The sequence below is a fragment of the Ovis aries genome, chromosome 12 (assembly GCF_016772045.2).
Source record: "Ovis aries strain OAR_USU_Benz2616 breed Rambouillet chromosome 12, ARS-UI_Ramb_v3.0, whole genome shotgun sequence".
Classification (NCBI taxonomy): domain Eukaryota; kingdom Metazoa; phylum Chordata; class Mammalia; order Artiodactyla; family Bovidae; genus Ovis; species Ovis aries.
Window position 1 is genome coordinate 66,566,351 of NC_056065.1, and position 21,533 is coordinate 66,587,883.

General features: G+C 37.2%; 1 protein-coding gene across 1 annotated transcript in view; it reads left to right on the top strand.

Annotated features, from left to right (window-relative positions):
- The window catches only part of HMCN1 (hemicentin 1), a 552,382-nt gene that overhangs the window by 424,549 nt on the left and 106,300 nt on the right, over positions 1-21,533 (top strand). The window contains exons 67-71 of the mRNA XM_004013873.6: positions 665-762; positions 4,218-4,496; positions 15,890-16,080; positions 19,627-19,708; positions 21,290-21,426. Of these exons, the coding sequence (XP_004013922.3) occupies positions 665-762; positions 4,218-4,496; positions 15,890-16,080; positions 19,627-19,708; positions 21,290-21,426 (787 nt within the window). The remainder of the gene's footprint in view (positions 1-664; positions 763-4,217; positions 4,497-15,889; positions 16,081-19,626; positions 19,709-21,289; positions 21,427-21,533) is intronic.

A 21,533-nucleotide genomic window follows, 5' to 3' on the forward strand; every position in this document is an offset into this window, starting at 1 on the left:
TATTCTTGCCTTGGAAATCCCATGGACTGAGGAGTCTGGTGGGCTACAGTCCATGGGGTCGCAAGAAAGTTGAACACAACTTAGCTAGTAAGCAACAACAGCTTCATCTAAATAATGTTTTAAAAATGTCTTTTCCTACATTTCTACATTTTTTGCTTTAGTTTCCCTTTCAGTTTTTTGTTTTTTCGAAGAGGGAGAATGGCAGATATAAATTTGAAATGCTTTATTATTATTTAAATGTTCATGTTTTAGTAAATTTGTATACCATAGGTCATTCATAGACTCATATCTATCATATATATATTTTTCAAGAGCTGCTATTTTAGCTAAAACTTTGTATGGCAAAATGATGGGAAGATGCTTACTATAATCATATGATTTTCGTCATTCTCTTAATATGTATTTGAAAAATATTCACCTCACATTGTGTTACATTTTCAGTGGCTTACTCTTAGTGCCTAATCAGCTTTGTCAAATAAATTTCACTGGAGGCATCTATGTTTTGCGATAGATGGTTATAATCTTTATAACTAAAATTTCCCCAAATAAATCACCTTCTATAATCTTTGTATTATCACAAGTATTTTTATTTGTATATGTTGATCAAATGTCAGATTATGAAGTGGGATGAAATTATGAAGTGTTGGGTCAAATTGTTTTCCAGGATTGTGAGAGCTCAGGCATCCGATGTTGCTGTGTATACTTGTGTGGCATCCAACAGAGCTGGGGTGGATAATAAACATTACAGTCTTCAAGTTTTGGGTATGTTACCAGAAACGTCCCTATTACTTTACATGTGTCCAATATTAAGGAAAAGGCTTAATTTAAATATTAACATATCAGGAAAGATTGGTAAAATAGGATCTTACTAACTAGGGCAGAATGCCTTTCTTCCCAGGGGATTCTTATATATTGAAGCATAAGGGAGAGGGTGGGATGATTTGGGAGAATGGCATTGAAACATGTATACTATCATGTAAGAATCGAATCACTAGTCTATGTCCGATGCAGGATACAGCATGCTTGGGGCTGGTGCACGGGGATGACCCAGAGGGATGTTGTGGGGAGGGAGGTAAGAGAGGGGTTCATGTTTAGGATCACATGTACACCCGTGGTGGATTCATGTCAATGTATGGCAAAACCAATACAGCATTATAAAGTAAAATAAAGTAAAAATAAAAAGTTAAAAAACAAAGGAACCAATCCCTTAAAAAAAAAAAAAAAAACTTTTGTAGCCTGGAGTTTAGCATTAAATGAAATGTCAATTTTTTAAAATAGCATTTCAATCCAGACACAAGACCAGTCTTTTCATACAAAAAGACAGTTAAGACTGTTTTCTAATGTGTTGTCGTCTGAGAGTCTTTAAAATATGAATGGATATTTGTGTGTATACTAAATATCTGTCTGTTATGTTAGACAGAGATAGAACTTAAAACATTCCACTTCTCAAGATTTGCTAGAGCAGGGAGTTCACAATCTCCAAGAACATCTCAGAAGAGTTAAGTAACTATTTACCATAGGCTAAAAATGATTTATGTTGGATTATATAAAATTGACTCTGGAACTTATTATTTTGTTTATTCCACACAAGGTAGTTGGAAGTATACTTCCAGAATAATATCAGTTCAGTCCAGTCACTCAGTCATGTCTGAATCTTTGCAACTCCATGGACTGCAGAATGCCCAGCCTCCCTGTCCATCACCAACTCCCGGTGTTTACTCAAACTCAGGCCCATTGAGTTGGTGATGTCATCCAACCATCTCATCCTCTATCGTCCCCTTCTTCTCCCACTTTCAATATTTCCCAGCATCAGGGTCTTTTCTAATGAGTCAGTTCCTCACATCAGGTGGCCAAAGTATTGGAGTTTCAGCTTCAGCACCAGAACTTCCAATGAATATTCAGGACTAATTTCCTTTAGGATGCACTGGTTTGATCTCTTTGCAGTCCAAGGGACTCTCAAGAGTCGTCTCCAACACCGCAGTTCAAAAGCATCAATTCTTCAGCGCTCAGCTTTCTTCATAGTCCAACTCTCATATCCATACATGACTACTGGAAAAACCATAGCTTTGACTAGATGGACCTTTGTTGGCAAAGTAATGTCTCTGCTTTTGCATATGCTGTCTAGGTTGGTCATAACTTTTCATCCAAGGAGCAAGGGTCTTTTGATTTCATGGCCACAGTCACCATCTGCAGATATATTGGAGCCCCCCAAAATAAAGTCTGTTACTGTTTCCACTGTTTCCCCATGTATTCGCCAAGAAGTGATGGGATCAAATGCCATAATCTTAATTTTCTGAATGTTGAGCTTTAAGCCAAATTTTTCACTCTCCTCTTTCACTTTCATCAAGAGGCTCTTTAGTTCTTCTTCAGTTTCTGCCATAAGGGTGGTGTCACCTGCGTATCTGCGGTTATTGATATTTCTCCTGGCAATCTTGATTCTAGATTGTGCTTCATCCAGCCCAGCATTTCTCATGATGTACTCTGCATATAAGTTAAATAAACAGGGTGACAATATACAGCCTTGATGTACTCCTTTCCCTGTTTGGAACCAGTCTGCCATTCCATGTCCAGTTCTAACTGTTGGTTCCTGACCTGCATACAGATTTCTCAAGAGGCAGGTCAGATGGTCTGGTATTCCCATCTCTTTCAGAATTTTGCAGTTTGTGGTGACGCACACAGTCAAAGGCTTTTAGCATAGTCAATAAAGCAGAAGTAGATGTTTTTCTGGAACTTTCTTGCTTTTTCAATGATCTAGTAGATGTTGACAATTTGATCTCTGGTTCCTCTGTCTTTTCTAAAACCAGCTTAAACATCTTGAAGTTCATGGTTCATGTACAGTAGAAGCCTGCCTTGGAGTATTTTGAGCATTACTTTACTAAAGTGTGACATGAGTCCAGTTGTTTGATAGTTTGAGCATTCTTTGGCATTGCCTTTCTTTGGGATTGGAATGAAAATTGGCCTTTTCCAGTGCTATGGCCACTGCTGAGTTTTCCAAATTTGCTGGCATATTGAGTGCAGCATTCTCACAACATCATCTTTCAGGATTTGAAATAGCTCCACTGGAATTCCATCACCTCCACTAGCTTTGTTCATAGTGATGCTTTCTAAGGCCCACTTGACTTCACATTCCAGGATGTCTAGCTCTAGGTAAGTGATCACACCTTCATGGTTATCTGGGTCATGAAGATCTTTTTTGTACAGTTTTTCTGTGTATTCTTGCCACCTCTTCTTAACATCTTCTGTTTCTGTTAGGTCCATACCATTTCTGTCCTTTATCAAGCCCATCTTTGCATGAAATGTTCCCTTGGTATCTCTAATTTTCTTGAAGAGATCTCTAGTGTTTCCTATTTTATTGTTTTCCTCTATTTCTTTGCATTGATCACTTTGGAAGGCTTTCTTATTTCTCCTTGCTCTTCTTTGGAACTCTGCTTTCGGATGGATATATCTTTCCTTTTCTCCTTTGCATTTCACTTCTCTTCTTTTCTCAGCTATATGTAAGGCCTCCTCAGACAACTATTTTGTCTTTTTGCATTTCTTTATCTTGGGGATGGACTCAATCCCTGTCTCCTGTACAATGTCACCAACCTCCATCCATAGTTCTTCAGGCACTCAGTCTATCAGACCTAATCCCTTGAATCTGATTGTCCCTTCTACTGTATAATTGTAAGGGATTTGATTTAGGTCATACCTGAACGGTCTAGTGGTTTTCCCTACTTTCTTCAATTTAAGTCTGAATTTGGCAATAAGGAGTTCATGATCTGAGCCACAGTCAGTTCCCGGTCTTGTGTTTGCTGACTGTATAGAGCTTCTCTATCTTTGGCTGCAAAGAATATAGTCAGTCTGCATTCAATATTGACCATCTGGTGATGTCCATGTGTAGAGTCTTCTCTTGTGTTTCTGGAAGAGGATTTAATATCTGGAGTATATTATAATAAATTAAAGGTGAAAGTATAAAATGTTAAAAAATGATCAGATTTAAACCACATTTAGTTTTGTATGTTCAACAAGGAAAACAGTCCTGAGAGCTTATTATTAATGTTTTGCAAAGTTAGTAATTAGCCTATAACACGTTTTTATAGTAAAGTCATTAATTAATTATTTTAAATTCTATAATTTTATAGATCACAGAAACACTATAGAACTAAGTAAACCATTAAAATTTTTAATCTAAATTGATATCAAATAATAATAGATATATAATTTTGTTTTCTATATAGTACCACCAAGTCTGCACAGTGGGATGGGGACAGAGGAAATCACAATTGTCAAGGGTAGTTCCACCTCCATGACATGTTTTACTGATGGAACCCCAGCTCCCAGGATGTCCTGGCTTAGAGATGGTCACCCTCTGGGGCTAGATGCCCATCTGTCAATCAGCTCTCAAGGAATGGTCCTTCAGCTCATCAAAGCAGAAACTGAAGATTCGGGACGGTACACCTGCATTGCCTCAAACGAAGCAGGAGAAGTCAGCAAACACTTTATCCTGAAGGTCTTGCGTGAGTAAAATAATTGGGAAATATGTCATAATAAAGACAATAAATAAGTGTAATCTTTAGAATCACTGGCTATGGGACAAAATTTTTAAAAATTTCATTGTACTCCATATTTCTGTTCTATAATTCACCTATGTTTACTTTTATCTGAAGCATGTTAAATTACTCTTTCTTCTCTGTATAAAAGGATGAGCCCTACTACTTATAAAACATGATTCACTGACCGAGTCATACAACTAGTAGATAAGAAGTTTTTTAACTTTTTCCAAGAATTAAAATCCCCCTTCCTGGGTAGCAGCCTTGTCATGGTGAAGGGGCTTGCATAACTCCATGAAGCTATGAGCCATGCCTTGCAGGGCCACCCAAGGTGGATGGGTCAGAGCGAAGAGTTTTGACAAAACATGGTCCACTGGAGGTAGAAATGACAACCCACTCCATTATTCTTGCCATTAGAACACAACAAATAGTATGAAAAGCAAAAAGATATGACACCGAAAGATGAGCCGCCCCCAAGTAGAAGGTGCCCAGTATGCTAGGCAAAGAGCTGAGGGCAGTTACTAATAGCTCCAGAAAGAATGAAGTGGCTGGGCCAAAGCAGAAACAGTGCTCAGATGTGTACGTGTCTGGTGGTAAAAGTAAAGTCTGATGCTGTAAAGAACAATACTGCATAGGAACCTGGAATGTTAGGTCCATGAATCAATGTAAATTGGATGTGGTCAAGCAGGAGATGGCAAGATTAAACATCAACATCTTAGGAATCAGTGAACTAAGATGGACTGGAATGGGTGAATTTAATTCAGATGACCGATATATCTACTACTGTGGGCAAAAATCCCTTTGAAGAAATGGAATAGCTCTCATAATCAACAAGAGTCCAAAATGCAGTACTTGAACTGTGGCTCAGATCATGAATTCCTTATTGCCAAATTTGGGCTTAAATTGAAGAAAGTAGAGAAAAACCACTAGGCCACTCAGGTATGATCTAAATCAAATCCCTTAGTATTATACAGTGGAGATGACACATAGATTCAAAGGATTGATCTGGTAGATAGAGTGCCTGAAGAACTATGGGCAGAAGTTCATAACATTGTACAGGAAGCAGTGACCAAAACCAGCCCAAAGGAAAAAAAATACAAGAATGCAGAGTGGCTGTCTGAGGAGGCTTTACTAATAGTTGAGGAAAAGAAGAAAGGTGAAAGGCAAGGGAGAAAAGAAAAGATGTATACCCAACTGAGTGCAGAGTTCCAGAGAATAGCAAGGAAAGATAAGGCCTTCTTAAATAACAGTGCAAAGAACTCTTCAAGAAAATTGGAGATATCAAGGGAACATTTCATGCAAGGATGGGCTCAATAAAGGACAGAAATGGTAAGGACCTAACAGAAGCAGATGAGATTAAGAAGTGGTAGGAATATACAGAAGACCCATACAACAAAGGTCTTAATAACCCTGATAACCATGATGGTGTGGTCAGTTACCTAGAGCCAGACATCCTGGAGTATGAAGTCAAGTGACCCTTAGGAAGCATTACTACAAACAAAGCTACTGGAGGTGACGAAATTCCAGGTGAGCTACTCAAAATCCTAAAATCCTAAAGATCATTTTAAAGATGATGCTATTAAAGTGCTACACTCAATATGTAAGCAGATTTGGAAAACTCAGCAATGGCTACAGGACTGGAAAAGGTTTGTTTTCATTCCAATCCCAAAAAAGGGCATTGCCAAAGAATGTTAAAAATACCATACAATTGCACTCATTTCACAAGATAGCAGAGTTTATGCTCAAAATCCTTCAAGCTAGGCTTTAGCAGTACATGAACCAAGAGCTTCCAGATGTTTAAGCAGGATTTAGAAAAGATAGAAAAACCAGAGATAAATTGTTAATATTTGTTGGATCATGGAGAAAGCAAGGGAGTTCCGGAAAAAGATTTGCTTCTGCTTCATTGACCACATGAAAGCCTTTGACTGTGTAGATCACAAAAAACTGTGGAAAATTCTTCAAGAGATGGGAATACCAGACCACCATACCTGTCTCCTAAGAAACCCAAATGCAGGCCAAGAAGCACTAGTTAGAACCTCACATGGAACAACTGACTGGTCAAAATTGGTAAAGGAGTATGACAAGGCTGTTCATTGTCACCCTGTTAATTTAACTTCTATGCAGAGTACATCATGCCAAATGCCAGGCTGGTGAATCACAAGCTGGAATCAACATTGCTGGGAGGAATATCAACAACCTCAGATATGCAGATGATACCACTCTAATGGCTGAAAATGAAGAGGAACTAAAGAGCCTCTTGATAAGGGTGAAACAGGAGAGTGAAAAACCTGGCTTGAAACTCAGCATTAAAAAAAACTAAGATCAAGGCATCGTGTCCCATCACTTCGTGGCAAACAGAAGAGGAAAAAGTGGAAGCAGTGACAGATTGTTTTTCCCCTCGGGCTCCAGAATCACTGTGGATGGTGACTGCAGCCATGAAATTAAAAGAAACTTGCTCCTTGGAAGGGAAGCTATGACCAGTCTAGCATGTTGAGTCACTCAGTCGTGTACAACTCTTTGCAACGCAATGGACAGTAGTCCACCTGGCTCCTCTCTCCCTGGGATTCTCTAGGCAAGAATACAGGAGTTGATTGCCATGTCATCCTCCAGGGGATTTTCCCAACCCAAGGGTTGAACCCACATCTCTTACGTCTCCTATAAGGCAGGTGGTTCTTTACCAATGGTGCCACCTGGGAAGCCTTAGACAGAATATTAAAATGCAGAGACATCACATTGCCAACAGAGTTCTGTATAGTCAAATTTATGGTTTTTCCAGTATTCATGTACGGATGTTAGAGCTGAACCATAAAGAAGACTGAGCACCAGAGAACTGGTGCTTTCAACTCAGGGTGCTGGAGAAGACTCTTGAGAGTCCCTTGGGCTGCAAGGAAATCGAACCAGTCAATCCTAAAGGAAATCAACTCTGAATATTTATTGGAAGAACTGGTGCTGAAGCTCCAGTACTTTGGCTGCCTGATACAAAGAGCCAGCTCATTGGAAAAGACTCTGATGCTGGGAAGGATTAAATGCGAAAGCAGAAGGGGGAGGCAGAGGATGAGATATTTAGATTGCATCATCAATTCAAAGGACATGAATGTGAGCAAGTGCCAAGAGATAGTGGAGGACGTAGGAGCCTGGCACACTGCAGTCCATAGGTTCACAAAAAGTTGGACACTACTTAGTGACTGAACAACAACAGAACTAAAGTTTCTTCTGATGATAGTAATTTAATGGAAAAGCATAATGTTTATGCTGTTGTGTTATTCCACAGTCTTTAAATGATCCAGTCTGTAGATTATAGTTTAATGGTCATTTCAAATGATCTAGTTCTATTTCTTCTTTTGTACATTTATATACATATATATATATATATATGTATATATATATATGTGGAAGAAAAATGTTCTGTGGAGATATATACACTTGTAGATGGTTTCAAAAAGCCAACCTGGCAAGTTGAATAATTCTTGCTTAGATTTGATTAGGGATTTTTTTTTTCCACTTAAAAAAATTTTTTTTTATTGAGGGCTAGTTGATTAACAATGTTGTGTTAGTTTTTGCTCTATAGCCAAGTGAATCAGTTATACATGTATCCACTCTTTTGGGGGATCTTTTTCCATGTAAGTCATTACAGAGCACTGAGTAGAGTTCCCTGTGCCATGCAGTAGTTCCTTGTTACCTATTTATATGTAGCAGTGTGTCTATATCAATTCCAATCCTCCTCCACCTTTCCTCCCTGGTAACCACAAGTTTGTTTTCTGCATATGTGACTCTATTTCTGTTTTGTAAGTTTATTTGCCCCACTCTTTTGGATTTCACATGTAAGTTGTATATGATATTTGTCTTTCTCTGTCCGACTTACTTCACTTAGTGTGATAATCTCTAGGATCACCCATGCTGCTGCAGATGGCATTATTTCACACACACAAAATATTTTAAATGTGTATTCCAATGTTCGACATGCAAACAAATAGTACAAAGAGAAAATATATGTTTTCTGAGAAATAAAACATTTTTATTGGGAGAAGAAATGAACACGAAAGAAATGAACTATTTCAACGATCAATAATTTTTTGGAATTTTGTTTGTTTTTTCATAATGTTTAAAATAAAATCTCAGGCTCATTAATTTTTTTTTTCAACAAAATGTGCCCCACAAGGGAAAATTAAGAATATTGGTGGCCAAATGTTTTCAGGATGTGCTATAAACTTTCTCATAGTACCTATTATTATTTATGTAACCTTAAAAGTCTGTCTCATCCTTAGTTAAACTCTGTGATGAGCAGTACCCTTTTTACATACTGCTGTATTCCCTGGGCTTAGCATGGCATTTGACACATAATATTTATCTGTTGGGTTGAACTGAATAGATTAGGTATTTATCAGCTTGACTAAAGTGAGTTTTAACTGTAGCAGGAAACAGAACAATATCAAATAAACAAACAGAAATATGGTGGTGTAGATGAGTGTTCCACAGAATGAAAGGTGATAAGAGGCAGTACTCCACAATATTTAGAGACAGAAGGCAGAAGAAAGTGTGTGTTAGTGAAGAAGGGTGGAATAACATATTCCTATATAGCAATTCACAGAATATGAGGGATACCAGGAAATGACATAAATATGATCTTGTACATTAATTATTCACATAGTATTAATTATTGACTGTTTATTATGTGCCCAGCATGTTTCTAGTATCATGTAGCACATTATCATTGAACACCTACTATGTGCCATATGGTATGAAATAATACTTGAATGCATCATTGAATAAACAGGATGTGGTCTCAGCCCTCAACTTCCTGCATCAGCGGAAAACACAGATATAGAACAAGTGATGACTTTTGAGTGTGATAGGAATGATACGGTGGAAATTCTGTGGGATGGGAAGGTTCAGAGAAGATCCCCTCAAGGAGACATCTAAGCCTTAAAAAGTCAAACTGTCCTGATGAGTGAGGAGAGGCATCCATTTTTCACCTAGGAGTGATAAAGCTTGAGTTTTCTGTTGGTGCTTACTGAAGTTGAGCACGACAGGAAATATACCTGGACAGAAGCCATACTGTGAAGGGACTCTGAAAATCTGGACCTCATTAGGAAGGCAGAAGCAGGAATATGTTACAATCAGATTTTATTTCCAAAAAAATCCCTTTGATGACATAGTGAAGAATGACTTGAAGAGTCTGTTATACAGGCCTGGAAATACAAGGGCTTGATGTAGCATGTGGCAGCGGAGACAGAGAGAAGGAATACTTCTCCAGGAATTCAAGAACCCAGGAGCAGAATCGCAGCCCGGTGCTTTTATGGTTGTAGAACACAAAAAGGAAAGTAACAATAATGCTGTTAGAGTCATGTCAATACAAAGAACAACCTGCCCTCCTGCAAGATGTATAAAGATATTAAAACAGGTTTGAAGATCGCTCAACAGAAAGATGAGCAGCTGTAGCATTTCAGCATCTGTTGAAGGCTAGTTCCATTAAAACCTGCAAAACTTCAATCTGTGCTCCACTAGGAATGTGAATGTAAATATCCTAATTTGGGGAACTGCTAGTCCCAACTTAACTCCATCCATCTGGTGGGAGGTCTCACGGTGTGTTAGCAGTTCTGAAAAGTCTGCTGCGGCTAAAATACTAAAAACAAGGGAGAAGATCATGCAGAATAAAGCTGGGGTTGAGGGTGGAGGGAATTGACAGGGTTCAGACCATGAAGGGATTGTTGACCGCATTAAGAATCTGGGGTTTTGTCCTAGCACAACGGGAAATCTTTAAAAGTTCTAATAAGGGGAATGCCATGAGTAGGGTTGACTGCAAAGTGGAGAGCGGGCTGGAGCAGGACAAACGTGGACTCTGAGAGACTGTATTATTAGGAATGGTGTTTAACTGTGATTAACAGAGTCTAAACATGGTGACTTAAAGAAAGAACTTTTGTTTTTCTCACTGAACGAGATGTCTGGAACTGGGCACTACTTGCATTCACTCAGCAGTTCAAATCTTTACAGTTCTCTTGGCCCCTGGCCTCAACATCTGGTCAGTCTGTGATCCTGCATCATCAGCTCACCCCCAGCATCACTAGTTGCAACACTAGAGCAAGAAAAATAGGGAAGGCAAAAAATTGTCCCTTTCAGGATTTTCTTAGAATTCCCACAAAACTACTTCCATTTACATCTCCTTGGTTAGATTCTTCACATGCCACTCCATCTACTACCGACTAAAGACTAGAAAATGTAATTTTTAACACAATGACAGCCCTCACAAGATTGAGTTCTGTTAACATAAAAGAAACAGGTAAATGATATTCGGTAGGCACCTATAGCCAAGATATATTAGTCCAAATAAATGGCATTGTAACTCAGATTAGTGATGGAGGTGAGAAGGAAAGATGTACTCAAAAGATAACTTCAGGTAGAAGTTTTAAGACTTGGTTATGGATTTGGATGTAAGGAAGTGATGAAGATGAAGATATTAAGGATGATACCCAGTTTCCGGCTTATGTGACTGAACAATTGGCAGTTTCATCACATAAATGTAGGGAATGCTGGAAATGGACCAGGTTTTGAGGAATAAGGTCACAGGTTCAATCTCAGTATATGTTGAGTTGGAAATTGTTTTCAAAGAACCCACTGAAGATTCTTATCTCGTAACTGGGTATATGGATCTGGAGCCCAGAAAAGAGATCTAGGCTAGAAATGTAAGTTTTGGAGTCATCAGACTATGGACAACTCCTGTCCTGCCCAAAGTGTAAGACAGATTGACTTCTCTTATAGCTCAGCTGGTAAAGAATCTGCCTGCAGTGTGGGAGACCAGGGTTTGATCCCTGGGTTGGGAAGATCCCCTGGAGAAGGGAAAGGATACCTACTCCAGTATTCTGGCGTGGAGCTTTCCATGGACTGTATAGTCCATGGCGTTGCAAAAAGTTGGACAGGACTGAGCAACTTTCACTAGTCATAAGATACAGAGTGAAATGTGTTTGCAATCACTTAACACATGTGAGATCTGATGGCTGGGGTTTGAAACAGTTGGAAACATGCTGTTTCTGTTGTTGCTGCTATTGCTGAGTCTTTAAATCTAGTACTGTAATCTTCTGAGGATAAAGGCCATACTTAATCTTTGTATCCACAGTAACTTACCCATAGTAAATAATGAAAAAATGAGAGGAATAAAGAATTGCCTATAGTCAAATGGAGAATCTGATCAATGCTTTTGAGTGATACAAATGGCATACTATGAATATTGCTGGTGGTGGTTTAGTTACTAAGTCATGTGTGTCTCTTGCAAACCCATGGACAGTCGCCTGCCAGGCTCCTCTGTCCATGGGATTCTCCAGGCAAGAATAATGGAGTGGGTTGCTATTAAAGAGATAGAAATTTTAGAGTTTGTTTTAGACCAAGAGGCAACTGAACTTGTTGAGGGAGAGTAGTAGTCTAATTTGAAATCTAAGTTAATAAAGTGTATTAAAAATAAATGATGTTATAAAGAGAGAATGAAGCTATATTGTAGAAGTCTTGGAAACCATGATGAATTTTTATTTAATTCAGTGAACAACATGGAGACACTAACATCTTTTAAACAAGGAATCTTGGACTGATCTAAAATGCACTTAAGAAAATGTATCTTGACCACAATGTATCATAAGATGGATAAAACTGAAAAAGAGTGGTCATATGGGACAATAGTTAAGAAACTCTGAGTTCTTAATTATAATAGATTACCTTTTTCCAGAAAGGAAAACAAGGACCATAGGTACAAATTTTAGGAGGCAGTGTTTTTAAATTTATTTTTAATTGGAGTATAATTGCTTTACAGTGTTGTGTTGGTTTCTGCTACATATCAACATGAATCAGCCATGAGTACACAAATGTCCTCTCCCTCTTGAAGGTCCTTCCCACCTCCCACCTCATCCCTCCCCTCTAGGTTGTCACAGACCGCCAGGTTGAGCTCCCTCTGTTATATAGCAGCCTCTCATTAGCTATCTATTTTATATGTGGTAATGTATATATATTTCAGTGCTACTTTCTCAGTTTGTCCCAGCCTCTCCAACCCCTGCTGTGTTCATAAGTCTGTTCTCTATGTCTAAATCTCTATTCCTGCCCTTCAAACAGGTTCATCAATACCGTTTTTCTAGATTCCATATATATGTGTTAATACGATATTTGGTTTTCTCTTTCTTGTTTACTTAACTCTGTATAACAGACTCTAGGTTCATCCACCTCACTAGAACTGACTCAAATCCATTACGTTTTATTGCTAAGTAACATTCTATTGTGTATATACATCTGCATCTATATCTATATATCAGTTCAGTTCATCCACTCAGTCATGTTCAATTCTTTGCGACCCCATGGACTGCAGCATGCCAGGCTTCCCTGTCCATCACCAACTCCCAGAGGTTGCACAAACTCATGTCCATAGAGTCAGTGATGTCATCCAACCATCTCATCTTCTGTCATCCCCTTCTCCTCTTGCCTTCAATCTTTCCTGTCATCAGTCTTTTTTAGTGAGTCAGTTCTTTGCATTACATGGCCAAAGTATTGGAGTTTCAATTTCAGCATCAGTCCTTCCAATGAATATTCAGGACTGATTTCCTTTAGGATAGACTCGTTGGATCTCCTTGCAGTCCAAGGGACTCTGAAGAGTCTTCTCCCAACACCACAGTTCAAAAGCATCAATTCTTCACCACTCAGCTTTCTTCATAGTCCAACTCTCACATCCATACATGACTGCTGGAAAAACCATAGCTTTTACTAGACGGACCTTTATCAGCCAAGTAGTGTCTCTGCTTTTCAATATGCTGTCTAGGTTGGTCAGTTTTCTTCTAAGGAGCAAGTGTCTTTTAATTTCATGGCTGCAGTTACTATCTGCAGTGATTTTGGAGCCCAAGAAAAGAAAGTCTGTCACTGTTTCCATTGTTTCCCCATCTATTTGCCATGAGTGATGGGACCGGATGCCATGATCTTCATTTTCTGAATGTTGAGTTTTAAGCCAGCTTTTTCACTCTCCTCTTTCACTTTCATCAACAGACTCTTTAGTTCCTCTTCACTTTCTGCCGTAAGGGTGGTGTCATCTGCATATCTGAGGTTATTAATATTTCTCCTGGCAATCTTCTTTCCAGCTTGTGCTTCATCTGGCCTGGCATTTCTCATGATGTACTCTGCATAGAAGTTAAATAAGCAGGGTGACAATATACAGCCTTGACGTACTCCTTTCCCAATTTGGAACCAATCTGTTGTTCCATGTCTGGTTCTAACTGGTGCTTCCTGACCTACATATAGATTTCTCAGGAGGTAGGTCAGGTGGTCTGGTATTCCCATCTCTTGAAGAATTTTCCACAGTTTGTTGTGATCTACATAGTCAAAGGCTTTGGCGTAATCAATTAAGCAGAAGTAGATGTTTTTCTAGAACTCTCTTGCTTTTTCAGTGATCCAACACATGTTGGCAATTTGATCTCTGGTTCCTCTGTCTTTTCTAAATCCAGCTTGAACACCTGGAATTTCACGGTTCACATACTGTTAAAGCCTGGCTTGGAGAATTTTGAGCATTAGTCTGCTAGCATGTGAGATGAGAGCAATCATGCAGTAGTTTGAGCAGTCTTTGGGATTGCCTTTCCTTGGGATTGGAATGAAAGCTGACCTTTTCCAGTCCTGTGGCCACTGCTGAGTTTTCCAAATTTGCTGGCATATTGAGTGCAGCACTTTAACAGCATCATCTTTTAGGATTTGAAATAGTTCAAATGGAATTCCATTATATATACCGCAACTTCTTTATCCATTTATCTGTCAACAGACATCTAGGTTGCTTCCTTATCCTGGCTATTATAAATAGTGTTGCAATGAACATTGGGGTACATGTCTTTTTCAATTGTATATGCCCAGTAGTAGGATTGCTTTTTCAATTATGTGTCTTTTTCAATTATGATTTTTCTCAGGGTATATGCCCAGTAGTGGGATTGCTGGGTCATATGGTAGTTTTATTCCTAGTTTTTTAAGAAATCTAGGAGGCAGTTTTTAATAATAACACCAACAGATGTAGTATACTTAGTAGTAGTTATAACTTTCTTAAGAAAGTTTTTATTATGTTAATAAACCTTTAATTATAAAACAGTTCAGAAACACAAAAGAAATAAACTTTTAGATTATCTCATTGAATCTTGAATCTTCACAATTCTCTTAGTTAAATAATAGTGTGTATTTTTTTTTCTTAAGATTTGTTCAAATTCACTAACCTAATAATTGTTGGAGCCAGAAATCAAAATCAGGCTGTTTTGATTCCAGATTCTCTGTCTCCTACTGTGAACCTCTGTTCTAAACTATGTGCCTGATTTAAAACACACACACATGTGCACACACACACACAGCTAATCCTTGGAGCTGTCCAACAGCTATTTTTGCTGCCTTGTGAAATAGTAAGCTGGAAAGTTTCATAGAAAATTTGAATGATTAGTGTAAGGGAAATCTGTTTTAAAGTGATTCTTAAACTCAGGAATAGTTGGACTAAAACTTTAATATTTTCTCCAAGTGTTTAGATTCTTGAACATCCTCTTGAGAAAGGTAATTTAGAAGTATAAATAACAAAAGAGGAAATTATTTCTGCCCAGACATAACAAATGTGTTTTATGCAGAAACAGTCTCCGAATGTAACTGTTTTTCTTCTGCTTAGTCATTGTTTCCTCTTAAAGTTCTGCATGGAAAAGATAAATTGCAGAATTTCATAGCATTGGCTTATTGCTTTTGCAGAAACAATAGACATTTTAAAGGTGCAAAAACACACTACTTTATTTAAGTAACTCTTTAAAAAATAGTTACAAGATGGGTTTAGTTTTCATCATTTTCAAATCTTCACAGTTAAGTAAGACTGCTCTAATTATCTGAATCTCAATTGCTGAGCTTTAATTACCTTTGGTGGCTTGCCGTTTACTTCATGATCTATTATAAGAATGATCTGTCTCTTTTAAAATAGTGCCAGTGAAAAGATAACGCACAAAGACTTTACATAGTGCTGACACTTAATAAATTGTTCCTCAATAAACTACAATAATGGAGAAGGAAATGGCATCCCACTCCAATATTCTTGCCTGGAAAATCCCATGGACAGAGGAGCCTGGTGGGTTCCAGTCCATGGGGTCACGAAGAGTCAGACCCGACTGAGCAACTAATACTAAACTACAATAAAATAAAATAGTGCCAATGACTAATAACATCTCATTAATAATACAGAAATGATAATAAGGAATTGTCATTTTGGTATTCTTGTCCAAATCAATGTGTATTGTTCAAAGATAAATTTGAGCTGAATTTTTAAAGTTTTTCTAAATTGCAGTATCTTTTCAAACAGCAAGTTTATTTTGTTGTTGTCTTTAATTTCTTTTAAATAGAACCACCTCATATCAATGGATCTGAAGAACCCATAGAGATGTCAGTAATTGTTAATAATCCTCTTGAACTTACCTGCATGGCTTCTGGAATCCCAGCTCCTAAGATTACCTGGATGAAAGATGGTCGACCCCTCCCACAGATGGATCAGATGCAGACTCTTGGAGAGGTTCTTCGAATATCTAGTACTCAGGTTAGTGCAGGATTCACATGATTATTTTGTCCTAGGTTAAACTTCTTACTTGCTGATCTCTGGGGAGTGTTGGAGAAATTGTCTTAGAGTCTGAATATATCTCAGATCTCTGTGACTTTAGCAAGGGTAGATTTGTTCTATGACATGCATGATTGAATAGACACTTACCAGGTAACATGACTAAAACGAAGAAGTGAAATTATCAGATTAAGTATAGAAGAAAGCAAGATACCTTCATATATATATTTTTTCAAGTTTTCACAATGCCATAAGTGATAGTGTATTTCCTGAAGCTCTTGGTTTGTGCCATATAGCCCTTTATAGCGGAGAAGGCAATGGCACCCCACTCCAGTACTCTTGCCTGAAAACTCCCATGGACAGAGGAGCCTGGTAGGCTGCAGTCCATGAGGTCGCTAAGAGTCAGACACAACTGAGCGACTTCACTTTCACTTTTCACTTTCATGCATTGGAGAAGGAAATGGCAACCCACTCCAGTGTTCTTGCCTGGAGAATCCCAGGGACAGGGGAGCCTGGTGGGCTGCCGTCTATGGGGTCGCACAGAGTCGGACATGACTGAAGCAGCTTAGCAGCAGCAGCCCTTTATAGAATGGCAAAAAGCAGTCAAACATATGTGTATAAGAGGCTTCAAAGGGCACTTTTGATCTTCAGAATGAACTCACAAACATGAAAATCTGAAGAGATGGAATTTTTCCAAAAATGGTCAATTCAATAAAATTGACTGTTCTTTTAGTTTATGTTTAAGGAAATTAATCTAAAATGTAAATATATTAAAGAGAAGTATGTCTTGGGTGTCTTGTAACAATATACTCTTTTGAAAACAGAGGCAAACCTTATGTTACAAATATTATCCGTATGTTCCCTAATGCCTTCCTCTGTTAACTGAGGATCAAAATAGGAACAATACTGAACTTATGTTCTTGGGGCCTTAGAGATAATGTAAAGTGATGTGCTTAGACTGATGCCACAGGTATGCAGAGATGCTAAAATTGAGTTTGAATGATTATTGTTACTGCTGCTTTTATTGGTATTATAATCATCATTCCTTTAAAGGTAGAATAACACATTACTTAATCATATTTCATGTACATTTTCACTGAGGAAAGGGAGCTAGAAAAGAGAGCTGAGGGTTATGAATTGCATCAGTCTTATGTTGGGCTATGAGCTCTATCACACCCATGACCACCGTGACAGCTGGGTAAGGCAATGTCTTTATCCCCTTTCTACAAATCCAGAAAAAGACGAAGTATTCACTTGTCCAGTACTTATCACTGGCTCAGTGATGGAATTGGTCTCAATCCTGGGTCTGGTTCAACAGCGTAGCCAGTGGAAGTCGGCCCAGTTTCTTGTTTCTAACATTAAAGAGAACATACTTTGCATTTCCCTCTTCTCTCCATCAAGCATTTTAGTAACCCGGAAAAAACTCAGGTCACGCTATCAAACCACTTGCTAAATCAGAATACTTGAATGCTATAGTTTCAGCTGACCAAAAGGGAAGCCAAAGAATTTTGTAACTTAAGGAATAGCATGGAGACAGTGAAGTGTACACTAACACCGTAACTATAAAGGAATCATGGTAACTAAAGCTCTATAAGGAAATAAGGCCACATTACATTAGGTCTTAAATGTGAAAATGAAGAGTTATGTTAAGACAGAGTTTCCATCAAGAGTTAAATGGTAACCCACATAGTCTAGCTATTGTGAAGAACACAAGTATAATACATAAGATATTTCTCAGCCTTCAAAAAGTTTTCAGTTGTCTAAGAAAAATAAAACTGCATGCATGATAAAATTAGGAAAAGAAACAATAGCAAACCATTAAAACATTATAGAATTAAAACATTAAATATTATCAAGTCCCAAGACTGCTTGTGGTTCCTCTTCTCCTCTGTGTTTTCTTTTATCTCTGTCAGAGCCCTTATTACTAAATTAGATCTTAGGTACCTGAACTTAGTCTTTTTGTGTATGTATCTATTGCACATAATTATGCCTGGTACATAATGGATATTTTGCAAATTCCAAATTGTGTGGTGAAAGATGAGAGTTTGCTAAGACATTTTCCATCAAACTCTCCTTCTGTGACAAAACAGGTTGGAAAAACTGTACCTTTCTCTCCTTTGTGAGCCATAATGCATGTCTGCAAAATCTTTCTCTAAAAAACCTGATTAATTATAATTTTTCAAACACCCTATTAAGAAAACACACATTAGGAAATGTAGCTACTGATAGTAATTATCAATATTCAGAAGGGTGTAAGTTGTCAGGAAATGGTTCTGGGAGGAAGTAAGATCTAAGGGCAGCCATGAGTGATGGTACAAGTTTGGCTGAGTCAGGACAAGTGGAGGGGACAATATAACTGGGGAATGGACTGTATTGGTGGAGGAGAGCTGACTTTTAGAGGTTTTCAAGATACGATGAGCAACTTTGAAATTATTCTCCAGGCAGTAGTACATCCCTTTCAATTCTTAACTGAAGGATGATGTGACTGTCACTCTTCTGAAGTTATAGTTAGTAATTTTCCAGACATACTAGTCTTAACATCCTAATCTAAAATTTTTCAGTGGAGTCTATGCACCCCACTGGAAAAAAAAAAAGTTTTTCAATAGCTCATAAAGTCAGTTTTGAAGTAAGAATTTTAAAATTCTCAGTATTCTAGGAATATTCAAGTAATAAATGAAAACAGGATTTTCTACTTTTTCAAAATACATTTTTCACAGTAGTAAGATCATCTGTTTTTCAGTGTATACTTTTCACTTATTTAAGCATGGGCTGTGTTTACACAGTGTCAAATATGAATAAAGTCTAACACTTCAGTGGAAACTCTGCATGGGCATTTTTAAAGAAATGTTTCTGGTTTTAGTCAGAAAACAGATTTTTCTGTCAGCCTGACTTATTTACAGCCAAATTACATAACATAGCTATATTGTTTCACTGTGTATATCAAGGAATATTAAAAATATGGTATTAATGTTCTTTATTAAAATAACCTGAATTTTATTTACTACTTTGGTTGGTTGGTTGGTGGACTAATGTGTTTTACTTGCTTCAGGAAGTCTCCAATAGAATTTTGCAATCTGCAATTTAAATTCGTAAATACTTCCTTCTTCAGAAAATACTGAGTAGTATTTGTGTCATATGTGGTGCTGTGTCCTGTATGTATCTGCCTTCTCTGACATCATTAACATACATAACGTGCAAACATTCTGAGATCAAACACGGAAACTCTCTTTTTGTTTCCTTTTTTATTTTTTACCAAAAAAAAAGAGATTTTGTTGGGAACAGGTGCCCTGAAAACCCCTTAAATCTATGTCAAATACATAGATTTACATGTAGCAGAGATGCTGAGCCATGCTCAGTATCAGAGTGCTAAATACAAATGTTAAGACATTTATTAAATGTTAATTATTATGCTGTATTAATGATATCTTGCTTTGTGTAAGTCCTTTACATTTGTTCTAATAGATATTTATTCTCATCATCAAAACCAGTATGTTAACCTTGTGCAATTCACTTATTTGAATTTTATAGGTGGAAGATACAGGAAGATACACATGTCTGGCATCCAGTCCTGCAGGAGATGATGATAAAGAGTATTTAGTGAGAGTGCATGGTAATGCTGGCAAAATGTCCTGCAGTCCATCATACACTTATACCTAATTAAAAGGCATAATTTATGGAACATAGGGCAACACATATGATCCAACACATCATAAAACTATGTTTATATGTTAGGAAATATGTATTTTGAAATTTTGATTTTTATATTTGACTGATCATGTGCTCATGGGAGTAGTTTAGTAGATTTTTGAGTTATATGTTCTGTTCCTGCACAAATAATTCATATTCACTGCTTTTAAATCATTGAATATAAATTAGAGTAAAAATGAAAATTAAAAGTATTCATAATCTCATCACACAAGAATAAGACCTTTCTACATATAAATATTGTCACAGAAATGTGATCATGTGGCATATAGTATTTAACTCTTTATTTCAGTGGCATGTTGAACATGTTTTCATGTAAAAAATATATATTTTTATAACATTACTTTTTAGCGATTGCATGATTTCCAATTTTATGAACATGCCGTTACTTATTTAATACATTCCTTATTTTTGGCTGTTTCTGTATTTTCACCAACATAAGCAGCACCATTATAGACATTCTTGTATAAGTGTGTTGGCCTATTTTTAATTATTTTGTTTTAATAAATTTCTATAAGTCCACTTTCTTGATTATATGCAACTATACACATATGCACGTACATACACACACACACATTCAAGACCAAATTACCTTCTAGAAAGTAGGGCCAATTAAGACTATGGCTGGTCCTACTTTGACACAGAGCTGGAAATTACTGTTCAAAGAGAGGAACATTTAAAGAACTTAACAGATCTTTATCTCCTCATAGCCTAAATCACTAAGCAATCCAAACTGTAGGCCTCGTGTAATGTAGGAGTGTTCTCCTGCCCCCACCAGCCCTATACACAAATTAGACCAGCTGACGTGTAAGTTGTGTATACAGCAGTCACATAAAAATTATACACTTTTAAAATTGTGGTATAGTTGATTTGCAATTTTATATTAGTTTCAGGTATATATCATAGTGATTGAAAATTTTTAGAAATTATACTCCACTTAAAGTCATTATGAAATATTGACTGTATTCTCTTTACTTTATATCCTTGTAGCTTATTTATTTTATATATAGTAGTATATACCTCTTAATTCCTTACCCCTTTTTTGCCCCCCTTTCTGCATATTAAGAAAAATCTATATATTTCTGTTTGTTATGATGAACAGAACCTAATTTAAAAGTTTTAAAATATGTTCAGAGAAAATTATTACCAAGTGTAGACCTGGACAAAAAAAAAAAAAAAAAAAAGTCCCTTCTTTGGGCCTTAGTTTCTTCACCTATTAAATGGTGATAAAATGTGGTTATATTACTTATCCTGTCATTCATGGGGCTATCAGAAGAATTTCATTACTTAAGGTACTTAAGTACTGAGTACGATTTAAAAAGTTCACTATTTGTTATCAGGGTACTATAAATTGAATGAGTAGCGTTTTAAATCTTTGCTGCTTCTTTCATACAGCAGAAACAACACTGTTGAACACCTAAGATAATCCAGAGCATTTTATATCTCATTTATTAAAAGCCTTTGCTGTATTTGTTTTCGCATCCAGTACCCCCTAATATTGCTGGAACTGGTGAGCCCCAGGATTTCACTGTGTTACGGAACAGACAAGTGACATTGGAATGCAAATCAGATGCAGTGCCTCCACCTGTAATCACTTGGCTTAAAAATGGAGAACGGTTACAGGTAAGTTTTGCCAAGTTCTACAGATTCATTTTGAGGAAAAAAAAAAATCAGCTATAGAGTCCTTCAACATCAGGTTACTAGTTATTCAGCATTGCCGGGCTGGGCAC